This window comes from Azolla caroliniana, unplaced genomic scaffold (assembly GCF_043228905.1).
Source record: "Azolla caroliniana isolate FFs.n. ecotype wild unplaced genomic scaffold, voAzoCaro1.0.p SCAF_13, whole genome shotgun sequence".
NCBI lineage: Eukaryota > Viridiplantae > Streptophyta > Polypodiopsida > Salviniales > Salviniaceae > Azolla > Azolla caroliniana.
The window spans coordinates 17,193,643-17,216,414 of record NW_028230448.1 but is presented as its reverse complement, the minus strand read 5'-3'; the positions used below and the strand labels follow the sequence as shown (position 1 = coordinate 17,216,414).

The 22,772-nt window shown below is 39.8% G+C and overlaps 3 protein-coding genes across 5 annotated transcripts; 2 read left to right on the top strand and 1 right to left on the bottom strand.

Moving 5' to 3' along the window:
• Nucleotides 1-1,187: 1,187 nt before the first annotated feature.
• LOC147856432 (pentatricopeptide repeat-containing protein At1g06140, mitochondrial-like) lies at nt 1,188-4,010 on the top strand. The gene has a single exon (XM_087329121.1). The coding sequence runs from the start codon at nt 1,188-1,190 to the stop codon at nt 4,008-4,010; it is 2,823 nt and encodes a 940-aa protein (XP_087185247.1).
• A 2,539-nt stretch (nt 4,011-6,549) lies between these two features.
• LOC147856431 (proline-rich receptor-like protein kinase PERK8) lies at nt 6,550-9,160 on the top strand. The gene is made up of 8 exons (XM_087329120.1): nt 6,550-6,607; nt 6,691-7,122; nt 7,373-7,462; nt 7,564-7,634; nt 7,727-7,803; nt 8,045-8,192; nt 8,394-8,555; nt 8,897-9,160. Exons 1-8 carry the CDS (start codon nt 6,550-6,552, stop codon nt 9,095-9,097), a joined length of 1,239 nt encoding a protein of 412 aa, XP_087185246.1. The 3' UTR covers nt 9,098-9,160.
• A 959-nt stretch (nt 9,161-10,119) lies between these two features.
• On the bottom strand, nt 10,120-20,388 carry LOC147856430 (uncharacterized). Of its 3 annotated transcripts, none has more exons than XM_087329264.1 (8): nt 19,745-20,388; nt 18,893-19,299; nt 14,615-14,830; nt 14,402-14,470; nt 14,056-14,325; nt 13,601-13,951; nt 13,245-13,519; nt 10,120-13,079 (listed from the first exon to the last, which is right to left on the bottom strand). In XM_087329264.1, the coding sequence occupies exons 1-8, from the start codon at nt 20,295-20,297 to the stop codon at nt 10,310-10,312; spliced, it is 4,911 nt and encodes a 1,636-aa protein (XP_087185390.1). In that variant the 5' UTR covers nt 20,298-20,388; the 3' UTR covers nt 10,120-10,309. The 3 variants fall into 3 exon arrangements, with proteins under 3 accessions (XP_087185390.1, XP_087185392.1, XP_087185391.1); XM_087329266.1 differs by lacking the exons at nt 18,893-19,299; nt 19,745-20,388 and adding exons at nt 17,193-17,274; nt 17,366-18,856; XM_087329265.1 differs by lacking the exons at nt 18,893-19,299; nt 19,745-20,388 and adding an exon at nt 17,193-18,856.
• Nucleotides 20,389-22,772: the final 2,384 nt, after the last annotated feature.

The following is a 22,772-nucleotide window of genomic DNA, read 5'->3' as shown; positions in this document are numbered from 1 at the left end:
AACAAATACCGCATATCGTCGAGAGAATGGTCCCTGTAGTAACCAACCAACAAATAGACAGACAGATCAACCAAATGACCGACTAACCGATCAACTAGAGACATGATGTCTTGGAAACACAACCCATCTCCAATAGATATTAGAGTTACATCACATGCATTAAGAATGAAGATCATGGTTGGTGCTGGAGCTTGAATTCTTTGTTTCACCATGAATTCTCACCTACTACTTGTCTCCGGCATAGTATGTAACATAGTATGTAAAACTCGTGTTCGTCTAGCATAACATTCGTTTTCCTACGTTGGAGAACGAATGCGAATGTTATTCAAACATTCTTGTGCTTTTGTTTTTGTTTTTTTTCTATTTTTTTTAATGTATTTTTTTGTTTTCTTCCATGTTTTAGGCTTATTTACCTCATAATAAATAGTTAATCCAAAAGTATGGTATTTATGATTCTTTGAGGGTGTTTTCCTTACACGAATGCGAATGCACGTATGGTGCATACTATGGTACGTAATATACTCGAATGCATTGGCGAACATTCTTTTTCATACGAATGAAACCGAATGCGTATGTTATCAAAACATTCTTATGTTTTTTTTACACTTTCTACCTTAACCCTTTTACCTTTAAAAAAAAACTTATAATAAATAGGAAATTAGTAAATTCACAGTTTTTTTCGTATTTTCACAGTTTTTTGGGGGGGATGGAATCTAGCTATCATTTGTAGTGCAAATAATCATATTTCTGAACTCAAAAAAGAAACTGTTAAAATACGGAAGAAACTGTGAATTTACCAATTTCCAATAAATAATGAATACAAAATTATGATATTTAGTATTTACCATACTTCGAGAGTGTTTACCATACTCGAATGATTGAAACATTCGCGAACGCCAACGCGCGTATGGTACGTATCGTTCAAACTTCATAGTACATACTATGGTCTATGGTCTCTAGTAAACCTTCATGCCTCTCTCTCTCTCTCTCTCTCTCTCTCTCTCTCTCTCGTCACAACTCGAGCCAATGTACAGAAATACGCCACTCTCTCTCCCTTTGATGAGCACAAGCTCACTTTCATTGCAGAGCAAAATTATGGCTCCCCCCAAAACCCCTGTCATCACATCATCCCTTTATAATCTCCCATTTCCTTATCCGTAATTATGAGCTTTCTTCTTCGCCATTCCATGGAAGAGCTGCTTCAGATATGCCGGACGGAGAAGACCATCCCAGGAGCTTTACAATGGTATGTGCACATTTGCAATGCTGGCTTAGATTCACAATCCGCAGTAAGTGCTTTTGTTGTCTCTATGTTAATGGATGTTGGATGCGTCTGGTATGCACAACAAGCTTTTGAGAAGGCTGCATTTAAAGGTGAGCTCCCATGGAGTGTTCTCATCATGGGTTATGTGAGAAATGGGTATTACCACCTTGCACTTAAGCTTTATCAAAAAAATGCTCAAAAAGATGGCCCTTTTTATGCTTCTGGACCAGCTTTTGTAGCCCTTCTAAAAGCTTGTTGTTGTGAGGTTGAAGGTGGTGTAGAGATGGGTCATGTATTACATGCCGAGATTGCTAGAAAAGGTTTATTAGAAAAAGATATCTTTGTTGGAAGCACTTTAGTGGATATGTATTCTAAATGTGGTTCGGTCAAGAAATCTCAGGAAGTCTTTGATGGGCTCTCAATTCACAATGTTGTTTCTTGGACTATTCTCATTGGAGCGTATGTGGAGCATGGACTTTATGAAAAATCCTTGGTTTCTCTTGAGAAAATGCACCAACAGGGGGTCTCTCCCAATGCATTAACCCTTGTTTTCACCCTAAAGGCATGTGGTTGCTTGGAATCTATAGAGAGAGGCAACCACATTTATGATGTTCTTGTAAGGATTGGATTAGAAAGAGAGCTCTTGGTTGGTAATGCCTTGATTGATATGTATTGTAAATGTGGTTCTCTTGATGAGGCAAACAAGGTATTTAGACACCTCTCAAGTAAGGATGTGGTCACATGGACGGCTCTAATTGCTGGCTTTTCAGAGCTGGGGGAGGCAAAAGAGGCAATCCATTTGCTTGAACAAATGGAACTTGAGGGCATACCTCCAAATTCTATCACATTTGTCTGCATTTTAAAAGCTTGTGGGAGTGTAAATGCTATAGTAAAGGGGCAACAAATACATGCTGATATTGTTGGAAAGGGTATGGAAACAGAACAGGTCCTTGGTTCAGCAGTGGTGGATATGTATATCAAATGTAGCTTTCTCATCGAAGCACATCGAGTGTTTGAAAGTCTTCCGATTTGTGATGTGGTCTCATGGACTTCTCTAGCAATTGGTTATACGGAACATAGGTATGGAGAAGAAGCATTGCAATGTCTTGAAGCTATGAATCGTTCTGGAGTTCCATTAAATATGGTGACATATATGTCCGGCTTGAAAGCATGTGGCACCATAAAGGCAATGAAAAAAGGCCAAGAAATCTATGCCGATGTGATTAAGAAAGGTTTTGAATCTGAGCACATCGATAACACACTGATTCACATGTATATTGAATTCAACCTGCTTGAGACAGCTCAAGCCATATTTGAGAGGATTTGTGTACGAGATTCAGTGTCATGGAATATACTCACATCAGGTTATGCTGAGCATGGGCTCTTTGAAGAGGTAGTGCACTGTTTCGAGCGAATGCAACATGAGGGCACTCTTCCTCATGTGGCCATGTACGTGCATAGCTTGAAAGCTTGTGGCAGCATAGGGGATGACAGGAAGGGGCAAGAAATACATCATCAGGTGATGATGAATGGATTCGATAGTGAACTCCTCGTGGGTGATGCCTTGGTGGATATGTATGCCAAACTTTCCTGTCTTCCTGAAGCTCAGAATGTGTTTGATAGGCTTGTCATTCGAGACAATGTCTCATGGACCACCCTCATCACTGCCTATAGTGAACATGGATATGGTACTGATGCCCTTTTGTATATGGAACAGATGAAGCAAGAAGGTTTTATTGTTAATGCGATCACAGTAATCTGTGCTTTGAAAGCTTGTCCAAGCATGCATTCGATGCAGAAGATGGAGGAAATACATGCTGAAATCATCAAGAAAGGGTTTGAAGAAGAGTCAGTTGTTGCTAACACATTAGTTGATATATATGCTAAATGCGGTCTTCTTTTAGAAGCTTGCAAACTCTTTGATAAGCTATCTTCTCAAGATGTGGTATCAGGCACTATATTAATAACAAGATATATAGAACATAGTTGCTGGGAGAAAGCACTAGAATGCTTTCAGCAAATGCGAAAAGTGGGCTCTTCTTTGAATTGTTTAACATATACATGCGGTTTAAAAGCATGTGGCACCATAGGAGGCATGAGGGAAGGCCAAGAGATACATTCTGAGGTAGTCAAAAAAGGTTTTGAAATAGAGATACAAAGCAGTAATGTATTAATTGACATGTATGCAAAAGGTGGCTTTCTTGTAGAAGCACAAGATGTATTCGATAAACTGTGGGGATGTGGTGACGTGATCTCATGGAATGCACTAATGGCTGGGTATTCACAGCTTGGGGAGACTGAAATTGTATTGGATTTCTTTCACAAGATGGTTGGAAATGATCACGTAAAGCCGAATTCAGTAACATTTTTGAGTGTTCTTAATGCATGCAGTGATGGAGGATTAGTGAACATAGCCCATATGTTATTTGTTTCAATTAGGAACATTTTCGGCTTAATCCAGACTCTTGACCATTTTACTTGTATGATAGACCTCCTTGGGAGGGCCGGCCATATTGATGAGGTGGTGTCCACAATTGAGAAGATGCCCTTCCATCCCGGTATCGTTGCATGGCATAGTGTGCTAGGAGCATGCAAGAAGTGGGGCAATGTAGACCTAGCAAAGCATGCCTTCGAGTATGCTCTATGTTTGGATGACCAAAGCTTAGCCCCTTACATATTCATGTCCAACATTTATTCAGATTGTAATGTATATAAACAAGACAAAGAAAATGAGGCATATGAGTAATGATTGTTACAAAATTAAAAATTGAACCAAAACTCTTTCTATGGAACATGTGGGTGACCCAAATTTTCATCTCAACTTACATGTGTTTCATATTGGGAATGTGTAGACAAAGACTGGCAGGTAGTTATATATGTCCACAGGCTTTCAGACCAAATAAGATCTACAGATAAGACCAAGCTGTGAGGTTCTTCTCTCAATTTTCTGACTTTGATGCTAGTGTGATCACGAAATACTGGACAAAGCAAAACTTCATACACCATTCTCCTAAACTACATGCCATATCAATCCGTCAAACTAATGTTCTCATGATACAGCATGCATGTACACAACCAACTAAATTATTGATTTTGATAGTTACAAAAAGGGCTATGTGCAAGGATAGATAAAGTCTCTATCGTTGCCCAAGTTCCCGACCATTGTCACTGGTCATCTATTGAGGGTATCCGACATAGTGATAAGAGTGGTTACTAAATGCTATGTCCAAGGAAAAGAAAAGTCTTAATAACTATGTCCCGCATGTATGCATTGTGTGTTAGTTGTAACTTGTATTAGCGAGTGCCTCTCTCAAAATAGTTACAATTCTTTAAAAGTTATTATTGTATAAAAGATTATTTCAGGATGAAGAAACTCTTGTGCTTTTTTATGCACATTCTTGTAAAATAAAACAACGGTTCTGCATTCTTTTTTTGTGTGTTTATTTTGGAGTGTGTATAAGTTGAATTATCAAAATGCATTTGTAAATGCAATAAATCAAGGGTGCTAAATTGGCAACTCGCATAATTAGAGTCTATATACATATGTGTACAGATATATTTAGTGGTCCTTTTTTATATGCTCCAAAATGGCCAAAGAACTTGATTTTCTGCCATAGCTGCTGGTACCTTATAACCAGAAGATAGTTTTAGATAAAGCATCAAAGCGTAGGATTTATTTGATGACAAAGAAGAAAATGATCAATTATGTGAAAGTGAGGAGATTATATGATGACTTACTTCAACAGGAAAATTTTGAGTTTACAGATAAGTTATATTGAAGGTACATTATTATGTATGTGAACTTCCTCCTCTAGTCCAAATGTTTGTACTCCATATTATTCAACGTCTCATCTCATCACTTGCTTCTTTCTGATTTTTGATAAAATCCATCCAATGTCGATCCGAAGAGGCCATATTGATGATTATGACATTGATTCAACTGTTGGTTTGCCACAGTCATCATCAATCCAATGCTCCACATCAGGCAGTGGCAGTGGCCATTGCCACCACCACAGGCATCTATATAGTAGTAGTGTTGATACAATACCAGATATTTCAGCTCCAGCCTCATTATCGTCAATGATTGCAACATCATCATCATCATCTGATTATATCATAAGCCCAACAAATAGTGCTTATGCACCCTCCCAACTAACTTCTGTATCCAGAAATTCCCCTGTTTCCCCTTCCATTAATTACCCAAGTGGATCCTTATTAAGCACTCCTTTCATCGGCCCCAGTGAGCCAATGATCACTCCACCTTCACCTTCCTCGGCTTATTCCAATTCCCCTGTTTCATCACCATCTTCACCGTCTTCGTTGCCATTGCCTATGTTATCCCCATCCCAATCCCAATCCCAATCGTCATCGCCATCATCATCTTCACAGTCTCCGTTGCCATTGCCTATGCTATCCCCATCCCAATCGCCATTGTCATCACCATCACCATCACCAATATATTTGCATTTGGCATCGCCATCAATATCGCCATCGCCATCACCATCACCATTGCCAATGCCAAAGACATATTTGGTGTCAACATCACCATCACCATCACCATCACCATCACCATCACCATTGCCATTGCCATTGCCATCGGGATTGCCAGATTCACCACCAACATATTTGGCATTCGCATCAACATCATCTCCATCGCCACCACCATCAACGTATTCAATATCACCATCTCCGTCCCCTTCTTCAACAATGCAATCCTCTGTTTTAGCTAGCCATATCAAGCCAATTATCTCCCAGCTGCCCCCACCCCCGAAAACACCTCCAAGTTCACCTCCAGAACTACTAGCTCCATCACCAGTTGGCCCATCACCACACATAATATCCACTTCTTTTGGTCCACCTCCTCTATCATCAGAAATTACTTCGGCATTTCCCCCCTCTCATTCATCTACTGTAAACCCTCTTCATTCCTCGCCCACTCTGGCATCTCCTCGTTCCTTTATTATCAACCCCCCTCAGGCGCAACCTCACTCCTTTGCTATCAATCCACAGCACCATGTTTCCTCGACCTTGACCTCCACTACCGGAGCCATAGCCATTATCTCTGTCGGATGCATCATTTTGTACACGATATTCATCTTAGTCTGCTGCCTTCTGTACAGAAGGAGAAAGACATTGAGGTTTCAGGAGTGGCCCTGTGCCTACAAGAAGATTAATAAAGGTATGAGGAACTTGACGTTATTTGGCAAAATTTTCTCAGATTCACACACACACACACATGCATCATGATTCATGATTCATGTCTCAGCTTGCATACATATGTGTATATGGATTTAGATGAGGATTTGGATGTGAATATGTGTTGTGCATGTCTTTATGTAGAATGTTATATGATGATACCCATGATGATTTTGATGCCATGGTGATCAATCCACATACACTTACATATTAAGATGATGCATTTACAGTTACACCTGGAGCTCTATCGAACTCAGCATCCTATCAGCAAAATGTCAAGCATGACTTACATAATTTTGATCAAACTCGTTATCATGTGTCCCCTCCAACTCCATTGAAGGCAACTCCCAACAGCTTGATCTTGTTCTCATATGACGATCTTGTACGAGCTAGCAATGGTTTCTCAACATCGAATCTTATTGGGGAAGGTGGTTTCGGATGCGTCTATAAAGGTACCCTTTCAGGTGGGAAGGTTGTGGCTATCAAGCAACTGAGGATTGGAGGAGCCCAAGGAGAGAAAGAGTTCCATGCAGAAATGGAAACCATTAGCCGAGTTCATCACCGACATCTCGTTTCACTCGTGGGATATTGCAAAGTCGAAACGCATCGAATTCTTGTCTATGAATATGTACCCAACGGAACCTTGGATCAACATCTATACCGTAAGCACCATTTGAATTCAGAAGTCTTCATCATATTAGCCTAAATCATAAACCCTAGTCTGGACTCTGCACCCCAGTTTTGTCTTGACTTCCTTAAAGGTTCATCTCTTAGATTTGAACCCTAAAAAAACACTTGACTTGATGTGATATATCTTTGTTGGAGCTTGTCTCTACGAGAAAACGCAATTATTGTTCAGGCTTCCTTTTTACCGCATGTTTATTTAGATTGCATAAAGATTTGTCTCTACAGGAAAAAGGGGTGGACCTATCATGGATTGGCAAACCAGATTGAGAATTGCAATAGGATCAGCTCGGGGTCTTGCATATCTCCATGAAGATTGTAATAAGCCGAATGACTCTCTTTGTATTTTTAAATAGTTTGCTTATATTGCATCAAAACTAGTTAGGTACATTTTGATCATCTTTTGTATCCAAAGTCAGGTCACCCCCGAATCATTCATCGTGACATCAAATCTTCGAACATTTTATTGGATAGTAATTTTGAGGCTCTGGTAAGATTCAATACCGAATTGCATAACATTCCAAAGATGAAATCAATCTATTATAGTGTAAGGGGGCTTATAAAAAGACTTTGGCTTATTAGGTCTCTGATTTTGGACTAGCAAAGCTTACATCGGATGCATTAACACATGTGACCACTCGCGTTATGGGAACATTTGGGTACTTCTTTTACCATCATGGATATAAACACAAAAGCACTCCCAAGTTTTCAGAAACGTTCTAGAATCCCTACATTATGTACTGAATTTGTATTAGAAGGGGGGTTTTTCTATGAATTTTTGAAATTCAAGGGTATTTTGATGTTTTTCGTACAACCCTAGTATTTTAAGAAAAACTAAAGAAGTCTTTGCATGGGCTTGCTATTTTGTCTAGCTAAATTTAACAATAATGTTTACCCCAGGTATTTAGCTCCTGAATATGCATCAAGTGGGAAGGTTACAGAGAAATCTGATGTGTATTCGTTCGGGGTTGTTCTACTTGAACTTATAACTGGAAGAAAACCAGTGGATTTATCACAACCATTTGGTGAAGAGAGTGTTGTAGAATGGGTATGTTGAAATTAATGTGGTTTTAAATCATATTTGCATAAGCAGAAGCAACAAAATGAAGACTGTGATTTCAGTCATTTATGTCTATTGTAAAGCAAAGCAGCAGAGGAATGTGTAAATATTGGCTGGAAAATAATGTGATTTTAGTAGGTGATAATATGATATTGATTCTCAGTTTATCATGAGGCAATGATTACGCAGGCCCAATCTCGACTAACACAAATATACTCAGAAGAAGACTTGCATTTATTAGCAGATCCTTCTTTGGGAAGTAAATACAATCCAAAGGAACTGTTAAGGGTGGTTGATATAGCTGCCAGATGCATTTGCCAGTGCTCGAGAATGCGACCAAAGATGGGACAGGTATATAATGTGATGTAAGTTGCATTTCGTTTTCAAGTTATTTACACTCTCTGTAAAAGTTTTTAACTTATTTTTACTGCTCACATCATGGGGACAGGTAAATAATGTTAAGTTACATGTAGTTTTCAAGTTATTTACAATCTCTGAAAAGTTTTCTTATTTCTACTGCTCACATAATGGCGAATGTGATGAATGTCGAATTGCATCATTGTGTGTGACCATATCAAAATGTAGTCTGTGTCATTTAGGCTTGATTTTAGATTTGGTATCAATATGTAGTTTCATGCGTTAGCAGCTAAACTTATTGTTCACGTGACATACCTTTCTGAATGAATCAACAGATTGTTAGGGCATTGGAGGAGGATGCATTTCAACTAGATTTCAACCACGTTATGAAGCCCGTTTCTGGCATGATGTATGATTCATCAGAAGGCAATGATCAAGATAACGCATTTCTGACATGGACACTGAAACCATTAGCATTCAATAGCAATGAGCAAAACATGAGTAATGAAGATAGTGGTGAGATAAAACAAATTTAGTTCAACACATCTCTTCATATGCAATCCAAGAAAGAATTTCAATATGCATATGTTCGTGCCTTGATTTAGAGACATTGGATAAGGAAATTCTTTCTAATTTTACTTATATCATTCAATCTGAATGGTTGTATGTGGACATGGAAGTACATTACTGTAAATATTAAGTTAGCATTCAAATTAAATTATTTATCATATTAGCTTTAAATATTAGGTGAACTGAGAATGCTATGTTTGCTGTTTTTGGAATATAATACAAGTTACAACCACAATGGTACATATTAAGCGCACCAAATTGTATTCATCACAACAATCAGGTCTTCCAGGAAATCTAGACATCAAGCATTTTAACATTTCATTAGAGGTCACAATTTGTCCAGAACGAGCTGACTACCCTTACAATAGAGTAATTGGCCACAATGTTTGGAAGTTGTCTAATTCACTGTCAGAGTAGTGTTATCATGTAAACTTCATAAAAGCCTTTTAAAAAGAAAAGCATGGAATGCATAGCACAGACTGATAAGAGCTTTAACTATTTGTCTACAGATACACTAAGACAAGGTACGCATATCTTTTACTGTAAGCAAAAAACACTGTATCCAGTTAATTTCATGACAAAAAATCAAGAAAATTAGCTCTTAATGGGAATATTGTAGCTTTGATGATTGAACAAAACGGGGTCAAAGCTTAATCATGTATCTACATATATATATATATATATATATATATATACTGTAGAGTCCAGACATTTTGAGCTCTCAAGAAACAAACATGAACTTAATTAAAGCCTTACAAGACATTAAGACATCTGAGCAAAGATGATATTGTTTAAAGATTTATACACCATTTTTAATCAAGCCAGCTTACTTGCATAAAAAAGTACATTCCTTGTCCCAAACAACCCAAAAGAAACAAAACCTATTCATTATCAAAGCGTAAGTTGTATACTCTGGCTAGAGCTCGTGGTTTCAAAACTCTCCTTGATCTCATAATAGGTATCCACAAATATATGTATGATCGAGACAGCAATAACTGAAGCTTATATTGATTGGTTGCACTATCAAAGAAGGAAACAGTCAAAAATGCTTCAAAAAAGATAACTAAGATCAAACTGTAACCCCATCCACTGGAAAACCAGATCCGTTTTTTAACTTTGTTTCTGTAAAAATCAAGTTAGAATTACCATCAGCTCAGAAATGATGGAAGATGAAATGTTCAACCTTCTATAAGACCCTCTTCAGGGCTGCTAACAACAGTATCAATCTCTTGCATGGCATTGCCAGTTGTAACATCTGCATTTCCTGATAGATTGCTCTTGCTGATATTTTCCTCTGAAGCTGAGATCTCATCCACAATATTTTTCTTGGTTATCTGCTCAGAAGGCAAACTGTCATGTGTTACTATATGGTTCTTGACTGTAGAACCTTCAATTCTGACGGTTTCCATTACCACAATATTTGGTTCCAACTCGGACACATTGATGTCTACGTTACTATCTGTTGGCTCATACTTCGTAGAGATGCCATTAATAGATTTTGCACCAGCTTCATCCAAAACACAGTGGCTTTTATTCTCTTTACTTGCATCTCGTTCGGTGTTGAACTTCTGATCAGAAGATGTAACCTTATCAGCACCTGTTTGAAGAGGATCCACTACATGGTTCTCACTAGGCTGTATCTTACTCTCCCTGTTTTTCGCTACTATCTTTTCGCTTTCATTCAGCAATATCGTATGCTGTTCATCTTTATGCTCTTTGTCATCCTCAATGACATGTTGATTTGCTGGGTTCAAAACATTTGAAGAAGATTCTCTAGGAGCATTCAAGGACCTCGGTGAAGGTGACCTTGTCTGGAGCCTCTTCTGCCCGGATTGAGTAGGTTTCCACAGATCATCGTTCGGCTGAATATGGCTTTGTGGACTTCGACTCCTTCCACTATGGCCTTTTTCCCAAACTTTATTCGGGCTGCGGCTGCGACTGCGGCCATGGGTATGGTTCACTGTCCATCCTTTGTTTGGACTATGACCTCTGCTGCGACTTCCCATCACTGTATCTTCTTTTGCAACTGTTGATTTAATTGGAAAATCACCACCATGCATTCTATCATCTGTTGATCGCTCCCTATGCCCACTTTTATCAAGAAAAGTTTTGCGATCGCCAAGGCGGTCAAAAATCCTTCCACGTTCAGATTGCCTGCCATATGGAACCCCAGATATTTTGCTGCCAGATGGGCTATTGCTGTACTTGCTATCCTCCCTTCCGGCATGTCTCCCATCAGCATTACCCCATCCATCACCATCACCATCAGCGGTACTTGGACCCCACCCATCATCATGTAAACGTTCACCCCGTCCATCTTTATTGCCACCTTCTGAACTTCTAAATGCCCCGTCTCTACTGCCACCAACCCTTGGACTCACACCCCACCTATCATGTGGTCGCTCACTTCGAGCATCTCTGTGGCTACTTGGCAAACTTTTGAAGTCTCGCTCTCTATTGGCAGACACCTCATTAACTCTTGTACTAACACCCCACCCCTCATGATATGGACGCTCACCTCGTCCATCTTCATGCCTACCATCCATGTTTTTGAAGCCCCCCCTTCTAGTGTCAGATATGCCACTACCTCGGGTGCTAATACCCCACCTATCTTCACGTGGATGGTGCTCTCCTCGTCCATCTTTATGGCCTCCAACACTTTTGAAGGCCCCTTCTCTAGTGTTAGGCATCCCACCAAATCGAGCGTGAACACCCCAGCCATCTTCACGGCCACTTCCTACACTTTTAAAGCCCCCTTCTCTGCTGTCAGATATCCCGCCAGCTAAAGTCCTAACACCCCATTCATGATCATGCGGGTGGTCACCTGGTCTGCCTTTACGGCTGCCTTCTGAATTTTTGAAGCCCCCTTCTCTAGTACCAGCTCTGGTGCTAGCGCCCCATCCATCATCATGTGGATGCTCACCATGGCGATCTTTATGGATAGTTTCTGTACTTTTAAAGCCTCCTCTTGTACCAACTCTTGTATCAGGACCCCAACCATCATGTGGACGCTCACCCCATCCATCTTTATGGATGCCTTCCGAACTTTTGAAAGCCTCTTCTCTAGTGCCAGCCTTTGTGTCAACACCCCACCCATCATCATGTGGATGCTCACCTCGTCCATCTTTACGACCACCTTCTGAACTTATAAAGCCTGCCTCTCCAAAGCTAGACGGCCCACCAACTCTTGTCCCAACATCAGTAACAGCATTCCACCCATCATCACGCGAATGCCCCTCCCTCCATCCATCTTTGTGACCACCTTCTGAACTTCTCAAGCCTGCTTCTCTAAGGCCACCACCACCAACAGCACCCCACCCATCTGCACTTGTATGCTCACCCCATCCATCCTTATGACCACCATCTGACCTTTTAAAATTGCCTTCTCTAGTACCTGACATCCCACCAACACTTGTGCCAATTCCCCCGTGAAAATCTCCCTCCCTTGTGGGCATTATCTCATCTCTAGTATCATAAGGTACCCTAGTCCCAGCATCTTCAGCTCTACTGCTGATCCGACCTTCTCTCCCTACTATATTACCAACTCTGTCACTCCCAATTCGGCTCATACTACGATCTCTTGCTCCATCTGGGTAGTTTAAACCTCCACTTCCATCAATAAGCAAGCCTCCATCACGCGGCCCTACCCTCATACCTCCATCTCTACCTCCAATGTCAATTGGACGGTGTTCAGGCCCTCTATCAACTAATGCATCAGTTTGCCAACCTCTAACTCGTGACTGAAATGATCTCGCAGAAAAATGACGAAGCTCATGGGGCACCTTCTGTTCTGCACCCTCTAATATCTTCACCAGCTCCCTAGCATGTTTTGAGTCCTGTTCAGAAAAGAATGTAAAAGCCACTCCTGTCGCTCCTGCCCTTCCAGTGCGACCAATTCGATGTACATAATCTTCAACCCCAGTTGGAAAGTCATAATTAATGACAACCCTGGTCAATCACAGGGTATCAGCAAAACACCACTGAAGTCTTTAAAATTATATATATAAATATCTGAAGACACAGAAATGTAGCTGTATCATGTTTATACATAATGCATACAAGTATCTCCCAACATTTATATCATCCACAAGTGAATGTGAGCAATACTCTTACCTAATATCTTTAACATCAAGACCTCTAGCCGCGACATCGGTTGCAACAAGAATTGGGGACCTTCCAGATTTGAATTGTGAAAGGACATAATCTCTCTCAGTCTGGGACTTGTCACCATGAATGGAAGCAGCTCGGAAACCCTGCAGTTTCCGTGCAAGCTGATCACACATTTTCTTTGTTGCGCAGAAGATAATTACTTTTGAGCCAGGTTCTTGGCTCTGAAGTATTTGCTCTAATCTTCTTAGTTTCTCATATGGCTGCACGATTTCTACACACTGTTGAAAATATAGAGATATGTAAGAAAAAGAAAAGGAAAAAGCTTTTTATAGCATGTCAATCATATTTCTGAGCAATACCTGAGTGATGGCTTTGTTTGCAGTAAGCTCATCTGAATTCCCAATGTTTACTTGCACTGGATGAACCAATAAATCAGCAGCTATCTTCCTGACCTCTCTTGGCCAGGTTGCTGTAAACATTAGTGTCTGCCGTGAGCTAGGCACTTCTTTCACAATTTTTCGTATTTGTGGCTCAAACCCCATATCTAGCATTCGATCAGCTTCATCAAGAACAAGATACGCAACCTGCCTGAGGCTAATTTTCTTCACTTCTAAGAAGTCATTTAGTCGTCCTGGTGTTGCAATCACTATATCCGCACCGCGCTCCAGGTCTCTCAATTGTGGACCTTTGGGAGCTCCTCCATATACACACTTCACCGAGAGAAAAATACAATGTAAAAGTTTGTGATCCAATAGAAAACGTTTCATTAAATGACAAATTGGTGTTAAAAATTTTAACTTAAAATGTTCCTTACTGTGGTGGATATCCTTGATGACCTGCCAAATTTCACAGCCTCATCTTGAATCTGTGTTGCCAATTCTCTTGTTGGAGCTAAAACTAATACAATTGGTCCAGCACGACTGTTTGTCTTGGTTTGTCGCAAATGAAGGAATGCAGGAAGAAGATAGCCAAGGGTTTTCCCAGATCCAGTCTTTGCAATAGCAACAATATCACGATTCTGAAGAGCAATTGGCCAAGACTGAGCTTGGATAGGTGTTGGTGCAGTAAATCCAGCAGCACATAACTGTAACCACATTTATAATTGTAAGAAGAATTCTCTATCATAATGAATCTTATTTAAAATACTTAATAGCATATACCTCTCTGTGTAGTTCAGGAGGGAATTTTCCAGAATCAAATGTCATGAATGGAGGTGGCACATTGTCTCCCTAAATTCCAAACAGAAGTGCAAAGAATTAACAAAATAGGTACACAACACACATAAAATCATTTTATACTAGATGCTATACATTTTTATCACAGGAACATAGCATATGCGTATGAAGAATTCATATATTAAATAATATCAATACCACTACAGTTATTTCATGGTGCATTCTGTACGTCTGAACATCTGACACAACGAAGGGCTCCTGTATACGAGGTCTTTTGCGAGCATCTGGGGCACTGATTGGATATTCACTAGCCGATCGCTTCAAAGACCCAATAGGTGCTCCAGGCAGAGGGCCATCCAGATGAGAAGATACCGTTGGTCGAGCTTGATCATAATGTATGACTCTCATGCCATCCTAAAATCAATAAGTTATTACAGTCAGCTGCAACAAACACATACAATAAGACTAAATAATAAAAACGATATCCCATGTTCTACACCATAATAGGCTCTTACAGTGGCCATCGATCATAGAAATTATTGGTTTTGGCAGACAGAAGAGCAAGAATGGAAAATATCGAAGCAATTATTGACAGCAAGTATTCTTTACATGAATGTGTCAATTCGTATCACACACCGTCTAAGCTACAACTTATGAAAATTTGAACCCAATAATATAGTCAGCAACTATTGTTTCCTTTATTAGGAAACCTGCCAAGGTCCAAGCCATACCTTTAATGTATGGTAATGCATTATCATTTGTGAGATAGCAATGATGCATTGAAGTGCATATTCAGCAGTGTATCAGACTTCACTTCCTGACCATATGCGTTAGTGGCTAAACTAAATTATTCATACAGAGACACAATTTAGGTATAAAGTAGACTGATTGTCCACCTTTTGAGTCTATAGATGAGATGAGATCATAAACTAGAAAGATGTACATGGCTAGGGATACGATGATAGAGAATTTAAAAGAGTATCAAACATCATGACCATAGATACAAGAAATCATGCGTAACGACATGAAGCATGTATCGACCACCTTCCCATACAAGAGCATACATTGTGGATCCAGATTTTGCAGATAAGCTGAGCACACATCATCCTTGCATCACATTTCAGAATGCAATAAAGTTGAGGACAAGTTTAAGAATGAGATAGCTTTACAGTAGCCATTTAGGTTCAAATGGCCATTAGTTATAGCAACAAATTAATCCCATTCTTGGTCAAGCTCAACGCTCCTAGTATCTACAGGCCTTTTCAGGATGTTATAACCATGTCGCCTAAAACCACCTTCGTGGGACAGGCAAATGCTAATGCTTGTTTCAACGGAAACTTATGGATGGATCAACATCATCGCGAAAGGCTTTTCCAGCATAAAATGTGTCAAAAACAGCATGTCGGAACATGTAAACTATATACAAACATAACTAAATCAATATTAAATGCCAAGGGAGGAGAAAAAAAATGAAGTACACAACTAGAAGGAGCAAAAGACAAAAAAATGCCACTTGCAGTACACATGCACGGAACCAAAATACCCCTACCCTCCTTTACTAAGGTATATCCCTCCCCCTATTTCAAAAAGTTCATGTATATTGACAAACGATCCCACAGAAAAGTAGATACATTCGAAAAAGATAAAATATTGTGTATATGGCATATGCATGCCATTTATCATGCCTTCGCTTTTCATTGATACATGAAAATATGTCCAATATCATAGCTCATACCGTCATTATATTATATGAATTCGTCATTTATTATCATACTATCTCTCCTACATTCTCTTATCCAACTCTTGAATCAGCACCTGTAGTTTGCTGACACAACAATATTATAAGACAAACTATGGATAGAATGCTTAGAAGAGTGTGTAATATTTCAAGGAGCAGAAAAAAGTATTCCCTTTCTTCATGGAATGTTTGCTACACCCTGCCCATCGCAAAAGAGAACAGTCTCTTCCAAAATTGATTGCATTGCAACATTGATGGAACATGAGGAACCTTACCCATGACATCAGGATATGTACTTCCAAGTAAATACCAAATTGCATTCAGATGGCATGCCTTTTCTCTACTGCCATCATGAATAGAATATGATATTTTTTGTAAAGATCAATTAGACATCTTAATATATTAAAATGTGGCATGTTGGTGCATGAGGAACCTTACCCATGACATCAGGATATGTACTTCCAAGTAAATACCAAATTACATTCAGATGGCATGCCTTTTCCCTACTGCCAACATGAATAGAATATGATATTTTTTGTAAAGATCAATTAGACATCTTAATATATTAAAATGTGGCATGTTGGTGGTTACACAAGCATAGATAGACATGTGCACATACACATGGATATATATCTGAGTCTTGCATTGATTAATATAGGTCTGAATATCCAAAATACAATATTCTATTGCGCTCATAATACGACAGAGTTCCAAAAATGCAGTAATGCAAGTTTCACAAATGACAAAAAAGAAAACATAAACATGAGCCCAAAGTGAGAACCACATATCATAGCACGTACAGAAAACAAGGGGGAACACAATCCTATAGTATTGCATGAAACATCAAATCACTTTGTACTTAAGTAAACCTTAGGTCAATGCAGAAATTACGAGAATAAACAGCCACACAAATGTCATCTAAATTATCGCATAATTATGACACGCAATGCATGCTTAAAGGCAGCATAAAGTCTGGACAACTATCTAGAATCATGACAATGCAAATTCGTGAGTACATATAGATAAAGCTATGTTTACCTGCAAGCTTCTCATTTCTTAATACATTTCGAGTGTTGAATTTATGGTTCTCCTCTGTTGAAATGCTTTAGAGCACCTCTTTCTTCATAAGACAGTTAAGGAGAGGGAAATCAGCAGCCTGACATGCACATCAAAATGCAACTTTCCACAACTGAGGAGATGGTTTAGATCACCTCTTTCTTCATTACAAGGTTGTTCACCAGAGGGAAATACGCAGCTCACCATGTATGTCAGAATGCAACCGTCCAAATACACCAAAGATTTTCACTGAAGCTTGTTTAAGGAGTTCAACCAACCTCCTTGCTTTAAACTGAGAAGCTAAGTCACATCTCCTAAGCCCATTTAAGAAAACGCATCTTCACAGGGAACACATCTCATTGGCCCAAATAAGACTGTCTTAAAGTTGATAGCATCAGGTTGCAATGGCACATCATCAAATGACTGTAACCATTTGAGACACAAATGTGCATTGGCAAAGATTCATTGCGATCTTCAATGTGCCTCAAAGTTTTGCCAATGGTCATACGGAATGTAGATACCATACTGCAATGACATGTCATCACATGCCTTAACCATTGAAGATGCAAATATGTGCTGGGAAAGACTCAATTCAAATTTTGATGTGTCTCAAAGTAAAGCCCACGGTTATAAGGTATGTATATCTATCCCTTTCACATTAAAGAACAATATCGGTACGCACCAAAAAGAGAGCAGACAACCAAAAACTGTGGTTGCATCCATGGAATATGAGTTCATGGAAGACCGTCATTGACATGCAGCTACTCCCATTTTGTTAGGACAGAGCATAAGCTGCATACTAATTAATAAGGAAACCACTTACACTTCCTTTTGACAAACTGAACTTTGAAGACAGCGACAAAACGAGACTCTGCACACCATTGTTATTCAGAGTAGGTATTTGACATTCCAATATGAGGAAAACGACATCATCTTCATTCAAATACGCAATCAACACACAGAAATGTTTTTCCTGCCGTAAACTGTCATGGTATCTAGAAAAGAACTGAGGATCTCCCTCCAGCAACTATATAAAAACCCACCACCTTATTCGAATGACTCAAATGCTGAAGAGTTTGCCAACTATGACAAACAGCTGTCATCAAGAATTTGAGAGACCATGAGGCAGTCAAGTTTGGAGCACACTGTAATGACTTGGCTTTTACTGATCATTGGGGAACAAAAGGACTTGCTTCATCAAACAGATTTGGCCATACATAATGGCCCCTCTTCAAATCGTTATTGTTCTGCCAAAGGTTACAGCTAAGCTATCACAAACCAGTTCTGTAATTCGTAGCAGGACCTCACCAGAGTTGTTCCATTATTGCTTTTGAAGACGAACTGTTATGTTCCTTGTGAGGGATTCTATATGAGAAAGTCAATCTCCAACTGCAAAGACCCACAGAGTCTATAAACAGTGTGGAATGTGCGGTTGGTTTGGAACTGAATGTCGCCAAATCCATGATAAATGCTTCCAAAAATGTGATCTTAATCTTTGCCAGGATGATGTAGCTCTCACAATGGGTTCATTTGCAACCCAAGATGATGGGAGGGGAATTTCTTAGGTCTCAACTTTCAAGAAATTTCTACGTCTCAGTTAAAACTAGTCATAACTGTGATCGATGGTTACACACTGATGTAATCTAGCAAGAACAAATCCTTTTAAAGACAGAAGCAATCACCTGTTGTCCATGAGGTCCAGGAAGTAGTGGTGCTAGCTTGGTTAAACTCCCCATATTTCCACGCCCGTCTCGATCATTTCGTGATGAAGATGCCGACCTTCCAGGACCCACAGGAAGGCCATGAGCATGTCGACTACTGTCACTTCCTCCCCAAGAACTATCAACAGCATTCAAATGTGTAGATCCACTAGGAATACTGCGTGGAGAGGGCCTCAGGGCACTCTCAGACATAGCATGTCCAGACCTCAAAGCATTAGCACTGCCCGATGTTGCATGATGATCATGCATGTGGCGGCCATGATGCTCAGATAAGTTCCTCCCATATGCCTCGCTTGGCCGCCCATGTGTCTCTGACATGTGAGGACGGCTAGTACGATGATGATCGGAGATGTCTGCCCTGTGGTCATCTGATGACATGTGCCAACAAAGATGGTCAGTTATATGTCCACCATAAAGGATGGTTAAATATACGCCGACCATATTTATAGTCACTATATATGCCCACCATGATGATGGTCAGCTATATGCCCACCAAGATGACAGCCAGTTACAAGCCCTCTAGGATGATGGATAGCTTATATGGCTGCCATGCTGATGATTGCATATATAGGCACTGCATTCATGTTTATTCATACTGATGGTCAGATAGAAGGCGAACATGTTAATGGACGGTTATATGTATGCAACCATGACCACCATGTCGATTTTCAGTCATATGTCCATCATGTTGACTGCCAGCTATATGCTCACCATGCATGCTAGTCATCTATATGTGTAACTATGACAATAGGCAGGGATAGGGCATAATTGTTGTTACTATTTACAATAATCGCTTGAGGTTTGAAAGTTTACCTGGTTGGGAAGCGCCAGTTGGATACCGTCTATCTGACTCTGAAATACCACCACTCAGATATCTTCTCTCCGAGTCCGAAATACCGCCACTAGGATACCGCCTTTCTGGGTTGTGGTACCGCCTTTCGGAGTCCTGGTGTCGTCTGTCTGTGTCGAGGTACCGCCTCTCCGATCCTGAGACATGCCGAGGAGGAGAGCAAATCATGCCCTCTTCAGATGCATTGTTTGAGATAGTACCACCTGAGGGAGGAGGAGGAGTGGCACCATTCTTGGAGGAGGAAGAGCTTCGTTTCTCACTTGTCCTGACAGGAGAGCTGATAGAAGGCAAGGTTGCCAATTTGGGAGGCCGAGCCGAATTGGGAGGAGGGGCAGGAGGTGGACCCGGGGGTATCGTGTTTCCGCCTGAAGGTGGAAGAGGCTTTTCGTATTGAGTAATATTGGTCTCTGTGTTCCAATAATATATATACCCTGTGTTGCCATCTACTAGAGCTTTCCATTGAGGGGGGAGGGAAGGATCTGAAGGAGCATATCGTGGTGCTGAGCCACCCACCATCCCACCAAAAAATGAGAGATCTGGATCGTCGGATCACTTCTTCAAGAGGACTCAGTTGAGGTTTATGGAATCTAGTTCTCAGAAAAATTACTAGGGTTTCAGGGGAAGTTTAAATGCGGGTTTAGATGCCGAGGGTTTTAAGCAGAACCTAAAGTGGCACAAACCCTAATTTTTCAGATCAGGCGAGCTGCAAGGAGGGGTTTTACTACAAACACCCTCCCCCTCCCCAAAAAAAAGAAAAAGATTTTGACGATTTGTAGGCAGAGCTTTATAGAAAGCCTGAAGCGAAGTAAAGGCGATTCTTTGCACAAGAGAAAGAGGAAGGAAGAGCTACCATTCCTGCTGAGCGGGAGGACTTGCAGAAAGGCTCTAAGAAGAGGGGGAGGAAGGGGTCTGTCTGGTCTGTGTGCTCACTCTCAGGTAGAGAGGAACAGAACAGAGCTTCACAAACCCTAAAATGGATGAAAAAGAAAGAAAAAAAATTTATAGCAGAGCAAGAAGAAGGTAAGAAGAAGAAGAAGAAGAAGCACACAAGAGAATAAAATCTATGAAAGCCCTATTTAGTTTTGGAAATTTCCATTTTTGTCCCCCCAATCCCCTTTTCCTGATAGAAGTAGTAGTGTGTAGAAATCTGTCCCTAGACATTTGCTTTGATTGATTTCGATCGATCGATGCATGCTTTGATTGATTTTGATTGATCAATCGATCCTCACATTTGCTTTGATTGATTTCGATCAATCGATCAAAGTTGCATCGGAACCATGATATAGCTCACAATGATCGTTTGTTGTCGAGGGGCTCGACATCACGAAGCACATTACCTGTTTCACCCTGCGGCTAACCCTCGCCTTAGGAGCTCCTGTAAAAGCTCAAGTCTGCATATCTTCGTAAGGAGCTCGAGCTCACCATCCAAGATTGTGTACCTCACATTATCATCAATTCTTACGGGTGCTTGTGTGTGATTCCGTTCTTCTCAGTTTCTAAATAATATGTGGGAAAATGGCTCTGAAACATGTTTAGTTGCGCTATATAATTACGTGTTTTTATCATTGAATTAACGCACTTTGTTTGTGGAATATATTATTCGTTGCACGAATTAACATCTTCCTATAGTAAGTGACCGAGATCATATGTTTACCATGATACTTGTAATGTGGCGTGCTCAATAAACACTTGAGCCTATTCTCGTTTTTAGCACATGCGATCATTTGCAAACATATGGACATCTTGAATGACTTCACGATTAACTCAAATATATGCTTTCAATATATGTTAATCATTAAGTGAACTAATTGGTAATATTATATTTGCTTCTAGTGTTTGCGTGCAATTATGTTGCATGCTTTGTTACGAGTTTTTGTCCTTTGATGCTTGTGTATGGTATTTCAACCATGTGCAACTACACTATTGGCATTGCAAAAAGGGATTTTGTTAAAAGTTAAAGTTTTTTGTTGAGAAATGGGTTGCATGTTATGAGTGGCCCATGATAATGTCAAGATGGCATAAGATTTTGTTGATACATTCATGGACAAAAACCATTGTCATGTGCAATTCAAACGATATGACTTTGTCTATTTTAGGGTGTCCAAGCATACTCATTCATTAACTACAAAATGGGAGCACAATTTGAATCCATGTTTTTTGTAGTTCATTTATGATTATATGCCAATCAAAGATGGTGCATGTCCTTCCAATTTCCAAATAGTTCATGGTTACATCCTAGCTTTCCAATTAACAAACTTCATCAAGTGAATGGCATTTCCGTTTATAGAAAGTTTTGACCTATCTCATATCCTAATCTTGTTATTTTCGGACAAAAGAAGAAAGAATGTTATGATTTATAGGCCATTGATGGAACAACGCGACCATTTGGAAGGGGTAATACATGAAAAAATTTATCTCGTTGCAATTTGCTCTACAATCTTTTGTTTTCAGGTGGGACAAAAACATGTCTCTGAGGTTGTGCCACACAATACTGAGAACACATTGCAACAAATAATGGCCAATAAAGCGAGTAAAATAAACTATCAGCGTAATATGCTATAGGAAATGAATCTCATATTTATTTCCTCAACAACCTAACATGCATGGAATGGTGTTGAACGTGTTCTTGGTTACAAACCTCATAACAAAAACAAGGCTCATAAAATACACTAGTAGAGAATGTATTGCACAAATATATTTTTGTTTGTAAAAGATTGTGCCAGTGTGATTTGACTCTAGAATATGAAGTAGATCTCACAACCTTCAAATAATGAATGTGATGATTTATGATGCAATGCCAATATTTTCCCATGCTCGCAACATGACGAGGATGTAATGCATAAGCTTTCACCTTCAAAGATGTATGCCATAACCCAACGAGTGCCCTATGAGAAGCTTTATTGGCCACATGACACAAGGCAATAAATGTTGATTTTGTTGTGATAATTGTGTAATATGCATCACAATTCGATAAGAAAGACAATGAAGTGT